Source organism: Vidua chalybeata, chromosome 19 (assembly GCF_026979565.1).
Source record: "Vidua chalybeata isolate OUT-0048 chromosome 19, bVidCha1 merged haplotype, whole genome shotgun sequence".
NCBI lineage: Eukaryota > Metazoa > Chordata > Aves > Passeriformes > Viduidae > Vidua > Vidua chalybeata.
In genome coordinates this window covers 5354414-5376899 of record NC_071548.1, presented here as the reverse complement: position 1 = coordinate 5376899, position 22486 = coordinate 5354414, and the positions used below count along the sequence as shown (strand labels likewise).

The window sequence follows — 22486 nt, the reverse complement described above, 5'->3', positions numbered from 1 at the left end:
CACATGACTCTTCAATAGGCACAAGAAAGTTAAGATTTTCCCATTTCTGTATTAAAATTGCTTAGAAAAAGATCTAAGACCTAGAGATGGCTTTCTCCCAGATATACCACAAGTGCTTGATTATATTTGCTGAGTTATAAATGCCAAGTTAAAGAGATTCCTTGATTCTGGTCTGTGACTGTATTAAAGCAGATGACTTTCCAGGCAGCCACTGAATTTTCAGAATGTATATGTGATGGAGAGGTCTATGAGGAGAAAAGGGGAGAGGAATAGTCTATAATTCCTCTCTTATTCCCATCTTTATCCCCCTCCTCTGTTGCGGTACACAAGAGCTGAGTACTAGCCCTTGCTTTAATCATGCAGGGGCACCCAGCTGCCTGTCACTGCTGGATTGGATAGTTTTCTGACACAAATCCCATCTTTTCTGGATGCACAGTCTGCTGCTCTTGCGTAGACACTTTATATTGCCTTTTCTGTAGGCACCACTGCAAGGTAATGCGATCAAATTTAAATCTTTGGAGTTTCCATCACACAGAAGGAAAAAAAAAACAACCACAAAAAACCCCACCACCACCAAAAAAACCACATTATCTAAACACAGTGTTACTGTCACAGAAGTTGATTTGGATCTTAGAACCTCTGATAGATTCCAGGGCTGACAAGCACAAATAAATTCCGTTATTCCAAACTCCAGCTAGGAGAAAGACCGCCATCTCTAACCCTTATTCCATTAAGGTGGAAAGAAAGCACAAAATCCAAGATTTTTTTCTGAATTTATTTATATGTAACAGACTCATTTCCTCCTCAGAACTCTATAAATCCTGATTTCCCTGAACTTTAACTTCATTCCATCCTTCACAAAGATAAGAAAAATGAAAGAGGAACCTGCATCAGAGGCACTGATTTCCATCAGCGTGCAAAACAACATAGGGTTGGAGGAAGACACCATACTGAGGAAATGCTGTGGGGCTGTTTGTATGGGGTGTCCCCTTTTGCAGCCCCAGCTAAGGGGGAATGGAAGATCTTCTTGAAGAACAACCCACACAAACCCAGCAAGGCAGAGAAGGCACTGAAAGCCCCACTGAGAGGTCCCCGTAATTGCCCCAAGTCACCGTGAAGCCCATGGCAAGGACGAGACACGGCATTCCAACCACAAGCCCTGTTCCTGTCAGACCTCCCATCCGGGAGGGACAGAGCAGGGAGCCTGCGGGACAGCTCCCCTTCCTCGCAGCCCGGGTGAGCCCCACCCTGGCACCCTACGCTCCGCTCCCCGCAGCCCCGCTCTCCGCGGCAGGGCTGGGCGGAGAGGAGGAGGCGGAGAAGAAGGAGGCGAAGGAGGCCGGTCTCGCCTCGCCTCCCCCTTCCCTCTCGCCGGTTTTCTTTACAGCATTTCCATCCTAGAGGTCCCCACCGAGCCGCGGAACGAGGATCTGCCTGGCTGCGCCGGGCCCTCTTCCTTCCTTTGTGCATCCCCCAGCCCTGTGCAAGCCGTGTCCCCCCGCCCCGGCCGCCACGTCCCCGCTGCATTCCCTCCTCCGGAGCCCCCCCCCGTCTTTGGAGGCAGGAGGAAGCCGCCCCCCCGGGCACGCAGAGCCGGGGCAGCGGCCAGGCACCGGCTGCCACGTCGTGCCACCTCCTCCTTCCCGGCCCGGCGGGGGCACCGAGGCCGCATCCCCGCCCGCATCCCTGCCCGTGTCGCCGCATCCATCCCGCTCCGCGGTTCGGAGGCGCCAGGGCCCCCTTCGGCGGATGCTGCGCGTCTCCCCGGGCCGCTGGTGCTAAATGCTGAGCGCCGACAGGATGGAGGAGTTTCAGAGCGAGGAAGAAGAGCCCTGGTACGACCAGCAGGACCTGGAGCAGGGTAAGGATGGGGGCACGCCGCAAGCTGCCAGGGATGGTGGGCCAGAGAATGCGCAGGCAAGAAAACGGGCGAACCCCAGGGACGGGAGGGTGGGATACCTTCTCTCTGGATTGCTATTTGGTTGGCAAAGCCAGTGCCTCATCCTGCAGCGGCAAATCTCGGCTCTGCTGCTCCAAACCACTGTCCTGGCTGAGGAAAGTTTAAAGCCGATGGATAGAGGCAGGGAGCCCAGAGCTGTCCTAAGCACTAGGGCAGTAAATAATTTTTTGTGTTACATCTTCAAGGAAGCTGGTTGCCCAAAAAACTTGCTGCAGGCAGAATCAAACAGGGGTAGTTATGATGCTGCTTTTATTTCAGAATTGTCCAAGGTAGAATTACCAGGCACACTAGTTAGAAATTAATATATGGGAAATAATGTATTGCTAAGGATGCTGAAAGTCTGTCTCAAAAGCTTTTGCTGTCCAAGCCCAAATCCAAAGGGATCTTTAGTTTCTTAGTCACCTAATTAATTCTGGAGATTTTTCCAGTCAACCATAATATCAGGAGAAATATGGGAGGAGAAGAAAAAAAATCAAGGCAAGTTTTGAACAGCAAAAGAAGCCTTGTTGGAAGATAAACGTTCACATTTGTAGTTTGCTTTGAAGTAACTGTACCTAGTTCAATTGAATGTTTATCCTAAGACTGGACGGTTGGTGTCTGTGAGTATTTGGGGCTTTTTTTAATTTTATTTTTCTTATCTTAATATTTTGAGTCAACACGCAGTAAGTAAATAACTGGAAGAAGTCCCATTTCAGGCCAGTGGCCCAGGAGTGAACGGGACTTATTTGGCAATGCATAGCAACAAATTATTTCTACCTGAACACAGTTCCCCTCCAGCATGTTTTCTTTAGGTATAGTTTTATATTTGCTTTTCCCAGCTGACTGTCAGCAGGGATGTGCAGTCCAGCTGCAGTGCCTCAGCCCACCATCGCTCCAGTACATTATGTCATGATTTGAAGTTTATACAACTTCAGCTGCAGGACAGGGGCCCAGCAAGGAATGATAACCAGCCCCCCAGGGGTTGTCACAGCTGGGCTTTAACCCCAATTTCTCAAATAACAGGAAGCAGTGGGATACTGGGCCCTGTTCTTTGAAACACAACACTCAAACAAAGCCAAGAGCATGGAGATTAAGCTATCAGCTGGATAAACAGTGCAGCCTTTGAATGCTCAGAAATTCACATTTCTGGGTGACGTCCTCCCATGGCTCACAAGGGGCCTGGGCACTGATCCAGGGGTGGGATGTAGACTGAGGAACCGCAGAACTAGGGATGAATACAGGGAGTGTTGAAAAACGTGGGACCGATTGATTTTTAGCGTTATCCCTGGTGTCAGGTTCATGAGTCAGCACTGGCACAGTACAACTGGCTCACAACTATAAGAGCACCTTCCCACTGCAGGCCAGGTTCCCAGCTCTGTCCCAGCAGCCTAAAAACAGAATGACTGTCTCCAGATGATGGACTGAGGCTGGGTATGGGCTCCACTTTTGAGCACATACAGAACTGGAAGAAAACACACACCCAAAACAAAGCCCAGCTGTGGGTTTGCAGCCTCCTGTATATAAATAGGGTCTGCACAGGCTTGCACAAACTCAAGGAGAGATGTGGGAAGGCTTTTACTGGAATCAGCCAAATGGAAAGGTTCTACAGGGTAATTACAACCGTAATTAATTTGCATGATGCACAAAGCATCACAAAGGACAGTGCTAGACTTTGTCCACATACACTGTGCCTTTGCATGACACCCAGAGGTCTTTCGTGGTGGCACAGCCATGGAGCTGTTGGTTTGGGAATGGGGGCTGGAAGCACAGCACAAGACATCCAGCGTGGCACGATTAGAGGCATTACTAAGAGGATTGGCATGCCAAGAGCCCAGGGTCGCACAGAAACCCACGCCTGGCAGCAGTACCAAGAGGGCAGAGGACAAAAGCAGAGGCTTAAAGACCATTCCTTAGGAGCAAGGGTGGGAGAAACAAGAAACAATCCAAGCTAGGAGAGCAGAGAAGGTTCTTCCGTGAACCAGTTGGTTGCTGGGCCTTTATCATCATTTCACAGCATCATCAAATATTTATTACATTTACATCCAAAACTGTTTGCTAAGCAACAGATGGCTTAACTGGGAGCTCTGTGATGATTATGTTAATTAACCATTTTAGCACTAGAGTGAAAATCATGCCTCCAGCTCCACACCAAGCACCTGTTACTTTCTTTGTCATCCTCCATGAGCTTCACCTTGCCAAAGTAACTATTTTTTTTCAAAATAATAAATCCCAATCACTCTTTCTTTTCCCTGAAGTGTCCACAGCAACAGGGTGCATCTACCATATGCTTTGGAAGCAGCAAGATCTGGTCCCTAGCGTCGAGGCCCTTCCAGCCTTGTTCAGATTAAGCCAGTGCCTTTCAGATGCCTTTACCTGTTTTCCTGCACACTGTAACACTCTGTGGCTCAAGGCATTGTACCAAGATGCCTTAGCACACAGAAGCAGAGACTCAAGTCCCAGCCAGGACCCTCAGCAATGACATGGTAACAGCAGTGGTGTCCTGTAGTGTATCCTTTGCAATGATGTTCCCTCTGGGAAGGCTTTCTGATTTGAGAAAAGTGGTAAAAATGGAGCTGCAATTCCCTCGTACCATGACTTAGCTTATTGCTTTGTAAGCATGAAGAGATATCAGTGCTGCTTTGGTCCAGCCACCTTCTGTTGGCCAGGGAGTCTGTGCCTTTAAGTGTTAAAACCAGGATAAAATTCTGCTGAACCTTTCTCCAGCCATTGTGAATTGATGATGTAGCTACAGTTGCATCATGTCCTGTGCACAGGGCCTACGTGCAGCCAGACCCCAAGAGAATGAATGAGCTAAAATTAGAGAGTCTGAGCTGTGGATAAGTGGGGGCACCTTTCCTGTTCATCAGGAGCATTTGTGTTTGGGAGGGCTGTGTGCCAACTCAGTTGCATCTGGATCCAAACAGACCCAGCAGCTCTGCCAGCCACTTCCAGCCTTCATCTCATCCGCAGCAATCTCACAAGATGAATCCTCCTTGCAGTCATGCAGCTGCGTTCCCTGATCTTCCCAGCCTCCCTACCCCCTGCCAGCATTCAGGTCTCAGAGCAGAGTGCAACCCAAGAGGAGGCCTCACAAAGCCACCCTTCTTATGGACCTAACCATAGTTTAAGGCACATGGGGGTTTATTGGGTGTCCTGAATGGGGCCAGGAGTTGGACTTGATGATCCTGATGGGTCCCTTCTAACTCAGCATATGCTAGGATTCTATAAGTGTGGGATGATTTCTCCCATGTCAATAAACACCCTCTCTCTGCTCTGAGATAGGCAGCAGGACCAGAGGGAGTGCAAGAACCAGCACATCACCTCATTGCCACTGAGAGACCAATTGTCCTCCAGGGCAGCCACAGAAACGTTTGGGCCAAACCATCTGCAGTGCAGGCTTAGGACATTACACCTGTAACCTCTAAAGGTCTCCGGATTTAAGGATCTTTTTAAATTCCTCTTCCTCTTGCCAAGCATCTGATTGCTTGAGTACTAAGAAGGAAAATGACACAAGGTGCTGAGCTTGCACCACTCCCAACTCATCCGTGTAAAGACACAGGGTCATCAGTGCTCCAGTGACCAGATCCTGACATTGGGGTAAGCCCAGGGGATCCATGCTAGCACCCATACCTGCACCACCCAATCCAGAGCACTGCAATCCACTATCAGCTTGCCCAAAGCATTTACTGTGCAGGGGAGCTGGTGAAACTTATATTCTGCCCCTCATGAGGCAGTTATCCCAGCAGTCCAGGAACAAGGCACACACCTTGCCTGTCCTCCAGGAGTACAGCAGCTATCTACCCTCCCTCCCTCCCTCCCCAGAGGCAAGCCAGAAGGACAGAGCTTTGCCTGCAGTAGCTGAGCCACTTATTTATTTAGCAGTACAGTACAGCAGGTAGCTTATGGAAGTGGAAAGTTTTCAGTGACTAATTGCTGAGCTGCTTAGGAATGACAAGAGAGACTAGAAAAGTCACAGGAGACAAGGAGATAAGATGACAGGTTAGTTTAAAGAAGTTATGAGAGATTCAAAATATGGGGGGGGGGGGGGGAAGAATATCTATAGATGTATTTTCCTAGAGTGAAAATTCCCCTGTTACATGAGGGCACCAAGAAAAAAGGGCACAAGAAAACCAAAAAGGGGCCCAAGAAAGCCCCACACAGCAACTTTCAGTGAGAGACTAGAAGCTCCTCTCCACATCTGCTGAACCCAGGCACATAGTTCCAGCTGTGGGAGGGAGCAGAATTAGAGGAACTGCTGGAAAGGGAAAAGGGAAACAAAAAAACTGAAAAAAAAAAAAAAAAAACCAAAACACCCACAAAAACAAAACAACAACCAAAAAAAAAAAACCAAACAAAAAAATCAGAGTTTTCCATATCTCCCATCCTGAAACAATTAGCTAACAGTGGCAATTCTCATGGGCAAGGCCATACACAAAGGATTTATGGTCTGGATCCTGAAGGACGTTTTCCCTCAGTGGCTCTGAGCCTGAGGGACTGGGAGCCAAGGCACCTGTCACTAACACCCTGCATGTGGAGCCTGTCCCCCCACCCCAGCATTTTCCAATCCTCTTTCTTTGCTCCTGTACCAGCCAGTGCTGGCTGGTGACAGGGTGGATGCACTGACTCACTGTGACAGGCAGGAACTACTTAGAGCAGTGACAGCACCAGGGTCCCATCCTGCTGAAAGCAGTGCCAGCACTCAGGATAAGGCACTGCTCACTCACTCCCGCACTCACACACTCTCTCCTCTCTCAAAAGGCTTTCCCAGAGCAGCACAGTGCTAAATTCCCACCTCATCTTGCTCCAACGGATCTGTGTGCTCGCATTAAACACAACTTCAGGGTTTCCAAAGCTTCTACTTAATCTGCCCAAAAATACTATGTGATATGTGGGCCAAGAATTTAGGAAAATATCTCCAATACAAAATATCCCAAAGGAAGGAGACCAGATGTTACACAACTACTGCTTTTTGCACAGCTGGGAATTTCAAAGGGATTTTATGTTACAGTTCGTTTTTTTTTTTTTCCATGTGTATTTAACAAACAGTTATAAATCATCTCTCCAAAAAGTGACAGTTCTAATGGTTAAAAGACTGTTCCTCTGCAGCTTTCTGGGAAGTCTCTGTAGTCTGTGCAGCTGCCCTGGCCCTGCTCAGTTAATTTGCCTCCTCTCTAAAGAATTCAGACCTTTAAGTGTGTAATATCCAGGTCCATGCTTCTCGGCCTCTTCCAAATATGCAGCTGCAGCACCAGCAGTTGGAGCAAGGATGTGATCATGCCATCCTCCAAGTTTTCTTGGTCCACATGGAAGTGTTGAGTCCTGGGAAGGCACCTGAACTGGGAGGCGGTGGCCAAGCACTAGTGTCTGCAGGAGGAGGCAGAGCAAGGAGCAGCACAGCACACCCCATGAGCATCAGTCTTTGAAGCAGAACTGTGTCAGGGACACTGGTTTTGGTGTTGGGCCCCCAAAAGATGTATTGCTCTGCATCCTGCTCAGGACTAGTGGTGGACATAACATCATTTTGAGAGTACATCAAGTATTTAATCACTCCCTTTCCCTGCAAACTCAGACTGGAAGGCTACAGCCCTGTGCTCTTCCTGTGCAGCTGCACAAACAGCACTGATCACTCATCTGAGGTCAAGATCTCTTCCCACATGGGCAGCATCTCCAGCCTGTGCCAATAGCCAGGCACAAGGCAGCTGGGCTATGAGCTGAGCACCTGGAGGAAAAGGGCTTCCTAAACTCCCCAGCAGCAGATGGGAAGGGAGCAGAAGTGGGGCAGCACCCTGCAAGATGATACACTTTTCTTCAAAGTCGAGAAAAAGGGCTGCTGGAGAAGAGGTGGGCAGGTTTTTGGCGTTGCTGCAGAGGGTCAGGCTGTTCCTGCATTTAGCTGTAACACATGGAAGAAAGGTCTCTATACTGGTATGCCTCTGGACATAGGAGGTAGCAGACAGAAGTAACCAGCAGTGGCAGTGCTGGCAGAGGTCTTGGGGGCTGCTACAGCTGCAAACTGACAGTTGTCCTGGAATTGTTGCTCCCTGAGTGCCCTGAGTGTCCAAATCACTCAGAATCACTGGTTCCACCTGCCTCCCCGTAGCAAGAGGGGAGCAAGGGCATCCGAGTTGGCTGTGAACGGCTCAGAGTAGGGGAATATGTTGTGTGAGCAGGAGCAGGACAGGAGAACTGACATGGTTGTGGCAGCCCAGCACTGTGGGCACCATCCCCTGCCACGTGAGCACAGTGACCTGTCCTTCAAGGGTGCCTTTGCTCGGGGCTTTGCACGTGCACAGCACTGTGCTGAGCACCCTGGTGCTCATCCTCCTTGTCCATCCTGGGTCACTTACAACCTCTTGTCCCCAAAACACACAGGGTAGAGGAGTTTTGCCACATGGCAGCCATCCACATGCCTGTGTCTTTATTTTTAAAAGAGTAGAAGCCTTTATTCACAGTTTTCGGCAACCCAACATAATTAATTAGTTGGAGATTTGCTGCCCGGGGGAGGAGTGCATGCGGGAAAGCTCTGGCTCCCTTTCTCCCTCCTCTTTCTTTACTCCTTCTCTTCAATTGCCCTACTTGTATAGATTTATTTAGGACATTTTGATCCAGGTGCACTATCAGAGCCTCGGAGCCACCAGTCACCAAGCTCTTTCAAGCCATTTTAACCTATAAGGCAAACACAGGCACTGAGGCTGCTTAGATAAGAGAACAGCAGGAAAAGATGCAGATGGGGCCTCAGCCATGGTCTAATAACATCCTCTGTGTTCTCATGCTCTAACGACTTGGCAAAAGGCACAGCAATTGCTGTGGGCACAAGGATGGGACTGCTCTCTGTGTGTTTGTAGAGACACAGCTCAGAAGCAGAGGTGACCATCCTGGGTCTCAAGTATTAATACACAGGGGAGAATTTGGAGTGCAGGATGATAAGAGAGAAGAAAGAAAAGGCATAAATTAAATCTAAAAAGTCTGGTGAGCATCTGAGAAGAATAAAGAAGAGCTGATAGTGGAACTATCAAATAAAACTGAAAAATATAGAAGGCAAAGAATAGAGCAGTAGGGGCTGAAAGAGCTGGAGGACAGCACAGTACAGACAGTGTGTCCCTGAGCCCCTTGTCAGGGATTTCCACTCCTTGGTGATGCCACTTTTGCCCAGGGGGGCTCAAGATACCATGGAAGGAGCTCTTCTCAGTGCACTGGACTTGCCTTGACCTGCTGCCAAAAACCCCTCTGCCACCACCTGAGCTCCCCCACCAGAAACACTTGCTCAGCCAAGGGCAGTACAGGAGCACGTAATAGATTACACAAGAGAAAGAAAAGGGAGGGAAAAAAATACTAAAAAAAAACCACAAAAAAACCCAAAAAACAATACAAACCAAACCAAGCAGGAAATCCAGCAAATCTCATCAGGGTAACAAAAATGCTAGTGTGACCAACATGCGCTCAGCCGAGCAAGAGCCACAGTTCGAAAGGAGAAGGAAGAGGAGGAGGTGGCTGTGCTGCCAGGGGTTTAGGCAGCCTGATTGCTCTCACCCAGCCCTAACAGAGGCTTTTCCCCACCTGCTTCACTGGGGCTATTTTACAAAGTAAGCCCTGCTTTTGTGGAACACGCCACTTTAGCAAAATAGAAGATCCTCCCCAAAAACACACAGAACACCAAGTGTAAAGCTGAACTGAGCAGCAATGTCTGAGTTACATCAGTGTAAAAGCGATGGGGAATCCACGTCTCAGCAGTAACACTGGTGACTCTCTGGAAGCTCTGGCTGGCCTTGGGAAACACTATCTTTGTAGAATGGGCATGTTGGAAAGGCTTTTTTAGGTTGCGTTTGAGATGCTGCCAGACGGCATTTGTTTCCCTGCACCCCAGCAAGTTCCATTGCAATGCCTTATAGAGGCCAAGCACAGAGATTGCTTCCACCACCTGCCATGGAGCAGCAGTAAGTGATATACGAAAGCTGATCTTCGTTGTAATATACCCAGACAGCACAATGCCTTGCAACTATGAAGGAAAATAAATGAGTAGCAAGTATACCCTGTTCCAGGGTAAACCAGCATAGCATCATTCATTTAGACTTTGAAAGGAATAATTGCACCCACCCTTGACTTTAAGTACCCATGTGTAATGGAGCAGACAGCAAATGCCATCAAATTAAACATCAACAGCATTAAACATCAGTTCTTAACTCTCAATGTACCCCATCCATCAACTCACAAGCACCCTGAGCTTCCTCCACAGACCTTCCCACCCTCCTCCCTGCTCTCCAGCAGATGCATTCACCATGTGCAGCACAGGACAGAGCAGCCCTTTCCACAACCCCACATTTAGGAAGGGGCCACAAGTAATTCCTTTATACATGCTCAGCTGAAAAGGACCTGCAAATCCATAAACACTTGCTCATCTATGCCACACAGCACAGGACTTCTGTGCCCCCTGCAAGCTGCTGGCTTTGCAGGACAGGGACAAGGCTGGTTTATTAAAGGTGAGGAACCAAGCGCAGCAGACCCAGTGTGTTCTCTCACAGCCTAAACATGAGAATCCTTCACTGCAAGAGAGATCACAAGGGGAAGTCCAAAGCAGCTGCACCAGATGGTGGCTTCCTCCAGAAAGCTGCATTTATGAAGAGCATCTGAAAAGCTACCAGATTATCATCGAGCCAAGAGCAGCCAAAACCTGCCTGGCACCAGGCTTATGCTCTCCCAAAGTCACAACCAGGAGATGCTGAAGGGAAGAAACTCCTCCACAGGGCTGTGGCAGAGTGCTCTGCTCAAACAGATGCAGGCCAGCACTGGGAAGGCAGAAACAGCTCCAAATCCTCTTTGAGCCTCGTTGCAAGGCCGGGGAAGCATCCAGCTCTGCCACAGCCCTATGCAGGGAACATCCGCCTGTCCCAGCAGTGCCACAGGATGCTGCCATGAGGGAATAGCCTGCAGTTTGTCCCTCAGCCTCTTTCCATCAAAGGCAACCTGCTACAGCTTTTGGATCAGGATGGGTTTTTTTCAAGTTTCCTCAGTGGCACAGAGGTAGCAGAATTATTTCTGGGCTGTTACTGCTGATCTCTGCAGCTCCAGGATGGTGCCTCCTTGATGTTCTGCCCAGCCCTGCTCCTCTGCTTGGATTCAGCTCCTGCTCCCTTCCCACCATATGGTCTCTCTTTCCATCCCCACCCTCCTTGCTAAGAGGCCTTTCCCATGGAAGCTTTCAGAGAAATGCAGCCTCCAACACTCCCTCCCCTGCTTCACAGACACAGCCCTTTGTTTGAGGACACAGCATGTCTCTTTGGCTGGTGTTAATTAGAAGGGTCACGTCAGTGCTTGGAGTACAGGGAGCCAGAGGGCGCCAGGCTGGTGCTGCCCGGGACAGTTTGCATCCATAGCTCTCTCCTGATAGGATTTGGCAGCATTAAGACCCCATTTTTGAAGCTGAGCATTGGCCATTTCACAGTGGTGCCTTCAGCACAGGCAGGATGTGGAGGGATGGGGCACATCGAGCAGACACACAGCACTTTATTTCTCCTCCTGAATCCAGAGGGGAGGGGGAAGGGAGGCATCAGCATATCTGCTAAATTAGGGCAAGTCCTTCAGCACTGGCTGGCTGATCTGACAGTGGAGAAGCAAAGAGGAATACAAAAAATTGTAGGAAAACCATAGTACTATATAGAAAGGATTCCTGAATTCCTAAATAGTTCTTTTTATCCCTCAAGCAACTTGGTGAAATTTCACATTCAGCCTCAGGTTTCCAAGGTCTCTGTGGAGAGGAGCTTTGTGCTCCCTCAGCCTATGCAGAGCCACAATTACTACAAAGATCAAGAGGGATCTGGTCTCAAGACGACATTAAAGCACTTCCACAGCATCCCCCTCTCCCCCCAGCCCCATAAGCTGGGGGGACCAACAGGTGGGGAAGAGGACTCAGGCACAAGGGGGTGAATGAGACAGGATTACCAAGGATGCTTTGGCTGGCAGGCAGAGAGAGTGTGTGTGACAATGACTGAGGCGGTTAAAAGACACTGAAAGAACCAATTCCCCCATGTCCTTCAAGCCTGGAGTCTCCCAGGCCCTTATGCTCAAAATGGAAAGACTCAATTTCCTCCTCAGAGCCCAAGCCCCATTCTTTCCTCTTTCCCACTCATCCCCAAACACTGCCCATTTCCCCCATTAAATTATTGCTGACAGAGCCCTTTAAATTACAATGCAGGATCTTGCACTGCCTAATCCACTTAACTCAACCCCAGCTGATTAAATTGGATGCCATATGGTGGGAGAGCACTGGTGTAATCCACAGGGACGGGGACACACTTGACTCATTACCTGGAGCACAGGACGGAGCCCTCTCACTCCACACCTCCACATCGGGGCCCTGCTTGCTGCCAGGGATGTGATTTCCGAGGTGCCACTCTCCAGGAACAACACTGACTCTGGCAAGGTCGTGCTGATGTTAAACACAGTCCCAAGCAGCTTAAAGGCAAAAATTATCCTTCATCTCTGCTGGCATCTGGCTGTTCCCCCAGCCCCAGCTGGTGTAGCAAACACTTGGGTCTCCCAAGGGCACTTTATAAACTAGGGAAATTTGGTGCTTGGAAAAACCAAATAGGTGGAGGAGGTCTGTCCATGGGGAAACGTGCCAATAACTTGATTGCAGGGAGAGCTGCGACTGCAGCCCTCAGTCTGGGTCACTGTGCAATGAAGAGGATTATAATTAAAAAGGTCACAGCCCTTTTAATAATAACACCCTGCAATGCAGGGCACAGCTGGAGAGCACATTCCCATGGAAAGGGGAGATTCGAGGACATACTGAGCAGCTGTTGGCAGCACCACATCTGGGGAGCCAGCAGAAAGAAACACAGGCACCACACAAACTAGTAACATATTAGCACATCTCACAGCACAGCATCATCCATCAGGAAAGCCCCATCCCAGGCACTGACAGCACTGTAGCTCACCCCCTGGCAAGGGGGGTGTTGACCTCGTGTTCAAGGTCAGCGTGAGCCTCATTTTGTGATGTATGAGAGGTCAGGGCTTTCCCAGGCTCAGAATATATCTCAAGAGTCCTGGTTCCCCTTCTTCTTGTCTTAGTGACCAAATGTCCCTCTTTCCCAATCAACTGCATGACCAAATGAACCACTGAAGAAAATTATAGCTACTCTCAGTCCTGGCAAAGCCTTTTCAGAACACATCATTAGATGCAGACTAGAGGGGAGCATTACAACAGGCTAAGGAAATGCCAGGGCAGGAGACCCAGGTCCCCTCACACCCTGCAGGATTGTCACTCCTCAATTACCTACAGCCGCATGATAACCACACCAAAGCAAGAAAGAGCAATAACGCACACCAGAACCCATTCCTGGCCTTTTGAAAGGATTAGGCTCAGATTTTCACTCTACCATTCTAAGAGCTGCTACCTCTAGAAGCACCAAGAAAAATGAAACCCACGTGCTCATAGTCAGGTTTTAAGAAGACAACCAATTCCTCTGAAAGCAAAGGGCTGTTCTCAGAGCCAACTGTGCTGTCCCAGCCTCACAAACAGCATCACCTGTGTGCTCAAGCTTTGGCCAACACAGGATTCACAGGCCCTGGAGGCTTTTTCTTTTCCCAGCAGCAAAACTAGCATTTTCAACTGACCGCATTGTCAACATCTACTCTTCCCTGCATTTCTCCTGAAGTCCAACTATTTTAGTAGCTTCCTAAGGGCGTTTAGAGGTGGCAGAGAGTGAACACGAAGTAGTTTGTCCTTTCCCTGCAGCTGCCCCAAGGAAAGACCCTTGGATTTAGCCATTGCAGTGCTGCCAGGGCAGCACATGTGGGAGGTGCCTCCGGCCCCCTCGGGCCACACAGGGTTTTATCACTCCTGTCAGTCTATTAGTGAGTGATGGATGGAGGCTGACAGGGAAGGCAAGGCACTCCCTTCGTTAGAGATAATAATGTAATTTAGAGAGCATCCCCAAGGCCCTGCAGGGCTTTACCAACCCTTTGCTCCATTCTGATGGGTGCTGAGCCCTTCTCAGCGATAGGGGATGGAGGTGCTGAGCACCTGCCACAGCCCAGATCCTGGGCTGATCCTGGTTATAGGGTGCAGGGAGTGCAGGAGGGTTTTGCAGCCAGCAAAGCACTAAATTGTCATTGCATGGAGGAGCTGCAGAGTCCTGAGCTCAGCCTCCCCTTGCTCCTGCAGCCCAGCCCTGCTCCTCCCCTTGCTCCTGCAGCCCCTTGCTCCTGCAACGTACAGATCCTGTATGTTCCGTGAACATACATCCAGGTCAAAACGTGCCAGTAAAACCAATGCCATGAAAAATGTGCTGCTGTGCTTGCTGTGGGGTCACTTTTTGGGGCGGGGGGAGATCCCACCACACCCAGACATGGAGCTGTGAGAACTGCAGCAGCTTTGTCCCTCTGCTTTTCAGATTTACACTTGGCTGCAGAGCTGGGGAAGACATTGCTGGAGCGAAACAAAGAGCTGGAGGACTCCCTGCAGCAGATGTATGCCACCAACGAGGAGCAAGTGCAGGAGATTGAGGTAGGGACACAGTCGGGACAGGGGTGGGAACAGGGGCTGCTTGGCCACTGCTGTCACCCAAGGGCAAAGGTGGGAAAGGGGCACTTCCACCAGTGCCAGCAGCTCAGATGCCAGCAGAAAGGCTGAAGTGCCTGAAGCAGGACAGATTAAGGTTTGTTTGAGTTTTAAAGTCTGATGATGGATTAAAGCTCATCCCAGCACTGGAGAGGGTCTCGTTCCCCTATTAACTGTCACTTTCCCTTTTCTCACATCCTCACTCCCTGCCCAGATGTGCACACCAGATTTTGGCATCAGGCTGCATCTGGGTCATGTTTGGCCTTCCCCTGCGCATCCGTCAGCCTTCACACTCACTTCGTTCTGTTCTCTGCAGCTTTCCCTTGATCCCAGAGATTCAGAATTGCATTTGTTCCCAGCTGGCCCCTCGGCACCCCATAACACAGCCCCCTTTGTTAGAAGCATAAAATAGCTCATTCTCCAAGAACTGAAATCTAAACCCCCATTTCAAGCATCCTGTGGGGTCAGGGCAGTATTTCTGAGAGCTCACAGAACTCATCTTAGAGGCTTAAACCTGCTGTGCGTGGGAGGGTTTTCATCCACTGGAAACCTTCTAGGGATCTGTGAGTTTAAAAAGACTGGACACCCCCGATTTAAAAAGACACAGGGCAGAGGAGGTCTGCCAGTTCACAAGAGCAGCACATGATGCTGCAGGGATCAGACAGCTGATGTTTGAGAGAACTAGTGGGTGGATTTAGCCATTCCCTCTTCAGCAGCCCATCAGAAGCACATCCACTATAGGATCTGGAATCTGGCCCCAGCTGAGAGTGAGCACCTGAGTAGATGCCCCTCTCCTAGTCTTCCTAGGATAAGATTTTGCAATAACAAACTTACAGAAAAGGGTGTGCTAATCCACAGAAACCACAGGTCTCCTCATATTTCACGGACTCAGAGTTTTAGCCTGAATTCCCAAGGCAACACAGCCTCTGCAATCGATCTTTCAGACGATCCAGTAACCAACTGGCCAATTTCAGTCAACTTTCAGTCCCAGGGATATCAACTTTCTTTGGTACTGGGAATAAAAAAGCAGCTGAATAGAGAGAGATAGAGTTCAGTGCCCTTCACAGAGGGCAGAGGAAGTTCAATTGTATTTTAGACACAAAAATATTTACAGTGGTCGGGGGGATGAATATTTTATGTCTGGAAGAGGCTTCAACCAGGCAGAGCCACAGAACACATTGTCAGAGGCAGCAAAGGCTGTAAGAATTTCTGCTTGTGACAAACTTTGTTTTTTGGACATGGAGTGCACATGCTTCACTTTTCCTTGCAGTACCTGACCAAGCAACTGGAGATGCTGCGGCAGATGAATGAACAGCACGCAAAAGTCTACGAGCAGCTGGACCTGACGGCACGGGACCTGGAGCTGGCTAACCAGAAGCTCGTGATGGAAAGCAAGACTTCCCAACAGAAGATCCAGTGGTACAGCCCCCCCTGGATCTTCAAGATCCAAGAGCCTTCAGCTCACCTTTCCCCTGCCCCAAAGTGCAGCCTCTCATTGCTATTTGAGCCATTCTCTTTTGCATCATTTGCAGATGTTTAGAACAGAAGTGTGTTGCAATAATGCTAGTTAGCAGGGATCAGCCACAGCACAGACATCCCTAGGATGGGGGCTGGATAAAGGAGTGTCTGAAGCTACCTGGAGAGAGGCACAGCAGCCTCTCCTCAGATGCTTTTCCTTGGAGAAAAGGCACATAATCCTATCAGGGAGATCCCCAGCACACAGCCCTGAGGAAACACCAAGCACAGATCCAGCAACTCATGAAATCCTGGCTAGTCCATGCTGAAACACCAGTTTATCAATAATATTTCTTTCCTAAAACAAGCCCATGATCAAGGTCATCCCTGGAAACAACAGTCTAAGCCATGTCCTTGTAATGCAGCATCACAAACAACTGTCTGGAGAAGGAATTTCTGAGCGGAGTGTTTTACAAACTATCTGCAGACAGAGCAAAACAAAATCTTTGCCCAGTCTCTGTGTTTCTCTACAAGATAAACAAAAGGAATAGATGCTTGTTTTAAGTGCAGAGATGTTTCAGGAGAGTGCTTATGTCCCAGAGATGACTCTTTCAGCCAACTGATTTGAGGACAGAAGGACTCAAATCAATCCCCCTGTCCCTTTTTTATAACTAACCCCATTCAAGAGTGACCACACAGAGAAAGACCAACAAAAAATAAGTGCTGTCATGATCCCAGGGCACACGCTAGAAACTGAAAGCACCTTCCCTAGACTGGATTTCTCTGTAGGAAAAAAACACCTTTTAGGAACCTGTAGCACCTGATTTCTCACCTGTGCTCCCTCCTCTCTTTGCAGCTTGACAGAAACCATCGAGGGGCTGCAGAACCAGGTGGAGGAGCTGCAGAAGCAGGTGGAGGAAATGCGGAGCTTGGAGCAGCTCCGCATCCGGAGGGAGAAGAGGGAGCGGCGCCGAACCATCCACACCTTCCCCTGCCTTAAAGAGCTGTGCTCCAGCCCCAGGTACAGAGACTTGGCTGTGGCAACCCCTCTGAACTGCTCCCCACAAACAGGGGAGGCGGTGGGTGAGCCCCTCTGGGGGTGCACAGAAACCTCTCAGACACAGAGGCTGGGCATCAGAGCCTGAAACCCCCAGCTGGAGCTGAAGGGAGGATGTTCCTCTCACCAACCCACCTGCCTAAGGTGGTGTTGGCAAGGCAGAGCCTTCATAATCTCAGCACAGTGATACTTCCCTTCCCAAACTAGCACAGCCCATTTTCCATTTCCAGCTGCCTTCCAGCACAGCACCAGCACCTCTGGCTCACTGAAACCAGTTGAGATGGTGCATTTTGTGCTGCATGACTCCAGCAATCCCTAGGAACATCAGTCACACATGCAGATACACCATGTGCTGCCAAGTTCTGTACAAACACCTTCATCACTACTGCAGCCTTAATCCTCCTCAAAACCCGGCCACTGTGTTAATTCACTGACCTCACAAGGACATTTCTTGCTCAGTTTTGTCCACAAAAGAGGGTTCTTTAAATAGATAAGCAATCAATAAACTTTGTTACTGAAAGCATCCTCTGCCAGAGGATATGAACCAAAGACATTTTCACTGCAGCAGCAATGTTAATCAGGCCATAACGTGACCCCCAGCAAAATCCATTTAATGTCCGTGTGGTTCTTTTCCCCCCAGTCCCCCAATCCCACTCTCCCCCCTACCACAGGACCTTAGGCCCCCTTGCAGCTCCACAGCTGGCTCTGAAGGTCAGGCTGCCCTTCAGTGCTTTGAAATATGTTCAATACCCCCCACCACAGCCATGCCTCCCAGGGGAAGCCATGGAGCTTGCACTTTTCCAGTCTGTTCTAAACAAACAGGATGCCATGGGTGCTTCACTGAGGAGGAAAACCCAAATTCCTGAAGAGAAGGAGGAAGTGCTTGTTATCACTTCCCAGGCAATGAAGAAAGGGCACCTCTATTAAAAATCTGTGTCTGCCTTGCCGTGTAAATCTTCCCTCACTCCCTCTAGAGCACCTCCCAGACACAGGGCTGCACAGGCAGCAACACATGTGCTTCAGAGTTCTGGCTGGGTGGGTCTGGGGTTGTTGCCATATGCAGTGGGTAGTTGGTGAACTCCATGGTGCAGAGAGCAGCTGATGGACTCTAGCAGGAAAAATCCAAAGCCACCTACTTTCAGCTCAGACTGGTAGCACTTGAACATTCATTCTTGCTTAACCTGCAATGCTGGTGGCTTGTCTGTTAACCAGATGTGTCTTTTACTTTTAGGATCTTATTTTCCTCCTGTCTTTTATTGCTGCTGTCCAATAAAACTGCAAGTTCTGTGGGACAGAGATTTGTCTCTGTGTCCAGAAGAGACACACCTTGTGGTCTCCTGGCACATGGAGAAGGTATATCTCACTCCATGAGCTCATGTCCTTTTTGGACATCAATGGAACTACTTACATAACAATAAAACACAAATCCCTCATGGGTCACACTGCTTGGTCAGACTCTCTCAAGCATCTTTCTTCTCTTTCAGGTATGAGGATGCATTCCAGGTCCACAGCTCTTCCACAGAATTCAACCAGAAGCCGCTGGAGAGGGAGAACGAGCGTCTCCAAGCCATGGTGAACTCTCTGAGATCCCAGGTGAACCAGGAGAAGCAGCGGAAGGAGAGGGTGGAGCGCGAGTACACCTCGGTTATCCAGGAGTACTCGGACCTGGAGCAGCGGGTGTGCGAGATGGAGAACTGCAAACTGCGCATCAAGGAGCTGGAGGCAGAGCTCCTGGAGCTGCAGCAGATGAAACAAGTCAAGAAGTACCTGCTCAGCAGAGAGGACAACCTGTCCGAAGCCCTCCTTGAGCCGCTGAACAATGCCCCAGAAGCAGATTACATCGACCTGTCCGAGGAGGAGGGAGGGAAAAGCCACGGGACATCCATGACCCCTTCCCCAAACCACCCGGTGCGGAAAAGCTGCAGCGACACGGCCCTGAATGCCATCGTGACCAAGGACGCCGTGAGCCGGCACGAGGGCAATTACACCTTGCACGCCAACAACGTGCGCAAGCGGGGCATGTCCATCCTGCGCGAGGTGGACGAGCAGTACCATGCCCTGCTGGAGAAGTACGAGGAGCTCCTCAGCAAGTGCCGGCAGCACAAGGACAGCGTGCGCCACACAGGAGTCCAGACCTCCCGGCCCATCTCCCGCGACAGCTCCTTCAGGGACTTCCGAGGAGAGGGGCATGAGCTGGAAGAGCGGAAAACCATGGAAAAGACCATCAGCAAACACGTGGAGGCCGTGGACAAGCGACTGGAGCAGAGCCAGCCTGAGTACAAGGCTCTTTTTAAGGAGATCTTCTCCCGCATCCAGAAAACAAAAGCAGACATCAATGCCACAAAGGTGAAAAACAAGAGCAGCAAATGAGTCCTGGCTCTCCGCAGCTCCCACGTGCAATTGCAACGGCCACATCTTCTCTTGAGCCCCAGGAAATGCCATGTGGCCCCTCTGCTTTGAAGGTTCAAGAGGTCTGCAAGAGAGAGAATGTCACAGGGACCCAACTCACTTTCTTAAGAAGCTTAGGCTCTGGACAACCCATTGGGACAATTGTACATTGTAGTTAGAGGATTTCAGAAACCACATGACGGATCTCTGCATGAGTTACTGCCGCTGCCAGACATCACAACAGCAATGTAAACCCTACCATGAAAGAAAAGAAACCAGTCTCCCGCTCCACCCTTTTTCAGCTTGTCCTACAGTCCAATTATCTGCAAGCAAAAGCCTGGATGTCCTCCAGCATCCTGCCACAGCTGGAGTACAGCGCCTCAAAGTAAAACAAAAAGCCATCAGAACTTTAGGGCTGCCCCAGCACAGCAGCCCAATCCTCCAGTTAGGTTTTATGGCTGAGAACCTACGCTTGAACCCAAGAGACTTCTATCTCTGCCTTCCCCAAAGGGCGGCATGGTCTTGCTATTTAAGCCATTCTCTAATCAGTCAGGTTTTTCAGCTCTTTACAATGCAAGCTCATTGCAACTGGAAAAACTTGAAGAGAAACATATGACTGATTGTTCCATCTCCATCAGCGTCACTCAGTGTTTCAGTCCACACTCTCCAGACCTTGCAGGCATATGGGATTTACTCGCTTTAAGTCTGCCCTGGTATTTCAACCCAGGTGAAGCACCATGCCTGGTACGAACTCGGTGCCCAGGGCTTTCCCATAGCGAGACAAGAAGTGCTATTACAGTATCAGAGACACACTTTCATCTCACGGTCTGGGTAACAGCTCTCTATGCTGTGCTCTTCAAGAAGTCATTGTCCCATCGCAGCAAATTCCTTAAAAACAGCTTGCATGGGCTCAAAACTGACTCCCAGGGACTCGCACACAAGCCAGGGGATGCAGCATCTCCCAGGTGAGGAGTCTGGCCCTGGCAGTAGCACGGATCACACATCACCCCTCACTCCTGCTCCAAACATCTCCTCAGCCACAAGGACAGATTTCAGCTTCCTGCTGAAAATAATTTTTCTTGGCTGAGACACTGTCGCCTCTCATGTTCCAGTTCCCTTTCCAGCACTGAAATCTCCTCACTTTGGCTTCCACAGACATGCAAACACGCAGCCAAAAGGCCACTGCAGTCTCAGGAATCACCAGTTTCCAGCTTCCATGAACTAGATGATGACCTTGTACAGTCAGATGCATTTTAGGCGGAGAAGCAGCATCTCATTACAGCTTAGGCAACACCCTGAGCATTGAGCCACAAAACCCAGCAGTTCAGTGTAAGCAACCTACTCTGTACCCGCCTAGAGCAACCATCAGCTACATCTGGATTCTCGTTTCACCAGCTTACATCCCAAAATCTTGAGTCAACAGCTGGAACCGTTGGAACATTCAGAGAAAGAAATGCAAATGTGTCTTTGGAAGGGGAAGACTGTTCAAATGGAATTATCCCCTACATCCAGGGCTTTGATGCTACAAGGAGCAACCTTTCTTTCACTCCACGTGGAATTAATGCAGAAAACCCCCCCAAAACACCCTGTTTTGTTAAGCTGAGTACCACAGAGGTAAGTTGGCAGGAGTGTGATGCACAAACCACCCCTGCTCCAGAGGTCTCCTCCTCAAAACCACCAACTGCTCTTCTCTTCCACACTCTGCATTCCAGGTGCCCCACAGCCCCAGACGCATCAGGAGCTGCATGCACAGCTGTGGCTACCAGCTCTTTAACAATATGGAGAACCTCCATGCCTTATTTATTTATAATGGAAAGCAGTTGTCTAATAAAATAAAATAAATAAAAATGAACAACAACAGCAAGAGAAGCATTGTTGATTTCCTGGGAGTGTTCACCACCCGTTGACTTGGCACTTGCAGCAGTGTTGGTTTAAGCCAGGCGGTGTTTGCCCTACAGTCAGTTGATGCTGCAAAGGTGTGGGAAGGGAATCACCCTTACTTTCTGTTTTAAACAATCCCATGTGGATCAGCATCACAGTTGATGCAACACATTAAATGTATCTTTTAATGCTCTATTCTCCTCTAAATACAGAGAAACAACAATTTTCTCACAGCACTTACTTTTTTACTTTTAAGAACAGCACAGGAGTTAATTCTTTGATTTTCATGTACAATTTGGGTCGAGAAAGTGCTTCAGGCACCCTTGCAGAAAGGAAAGAGAATATGCTGAACTATTCTGCTGCATTATTTATATAACACACATTTTTGTGCACTTGGACTGCCAATGCTGCCACGCGACCAAACCTCTCTTTTGTCAGCTCATAAGTCTCTGTAAAACCACACAATTTTTAAGCTCCCAATTCAAATCTCGTTTTTCTTTTGACCTTTTTTGCAAACCACAAATCCAAAAATGACTGATGTAAGTAACATGATATTAGTACTTGGCTTGACAAAGGCACAGCTGCCATGTATCAGCAGCATGTTCAGCGAAGTGCCAAGGGCAATTTTCTTCTGCCTCCAAAAATATTAGTGGCCATATATACATGTCCTGATTGACTGTGTGAGTCAGAGTCACTTGATTCCTGCCTTAAGTGAGGCTTTCCGTGATCAGAGGAGAAGAAAATAAGCATCTTCTGGCCTTTTGTGCCACCTTTGATCTAAACTTTTCTAATTGCTTTTGGAACACCAAGGAAAGCTGTAAAACTCCATTGAGAGGGAACAAGAGAGTGCTGAGCAACCACTCTGCCAGAGAAGCTGGTGTAACAGAGAGCAGCAGCTGCTTAACAGCACATCCTCATGGTTCATGACAGGAAGGAAAATTGCTGCATGCAATTAAAATGGATGAGGAAAAGTATGATGACACATGAAATAATTCTTAATTTCAGAATTTGGCAAAGTCAGTGACCCTGTTCAGCTCACAGCATTAAGATCAATAAGGGCACAGCTTGTCATCTGTCTGGTTCCATGCTGAATTTGAAAGCTGGCATTTAGACACGTGGAGTTCCATCAGATCTGGCCTGGCTTCTCATTGTACCACCAGCTGGAATAACACTTCAGAAGAGCACCTGTTGTTATAAACAGGGAGGG

At 49.1% G+C, this 22486-nt stretch overlaps 1 protein-coding gene across 1 annotated transcript; it reads left to right on the top strand.

Moving 5' to 3' along the window:
• Positions 1-836: 836 nt before the first annotated feature.
• On the top strand, positions 837-21258 carry CDR2L (cerebellar degeneration related protein 2 like). Its single transcript, XM_053960670.1, has 5 exons — positions 837-1861; positions 14332-14444; positions 15769-15917; positions 16810-16974; positions 18495-21258. Exons 1-5 carry the CDS (start codon positions 1783-1785, stop codon positions 19378-19380), a joined length of 1392 nt encoding a protein of 463 aa, XP_053816645.1. The 5' UTR covers positions 837-1782; the 3' UTR covers positions 19381-21258.
• Positions 21259-22486: the final 1228 nt, after the last annotated feature.

Excerpts from the sequence above, each read along its gene's own strand:
- CDR2L (XM_053960670.1), top strand. The coding sequence starts at position 1,783 with ATGCTGAGCGCCGACAGGATGGAGGAGTTTCAGAGCGAGGAAGAAGAG. Across the intron at positions 1,862-14,331 it reads CCAGCAGGACCTGGAGCAGG|ATTTACACTTGGCTGCAGAG; the intron begins GTAAGGATGGGG and ends TCTGCTTTTCAG. Across the intron at positions 14,445-15,768 it reads AGCAAGTGCAGGAGATTGAG|TACCTGACCAAGCAACTGGA; the intron begins GTAGGGACACAG and ends TTTTCCTTGCAG.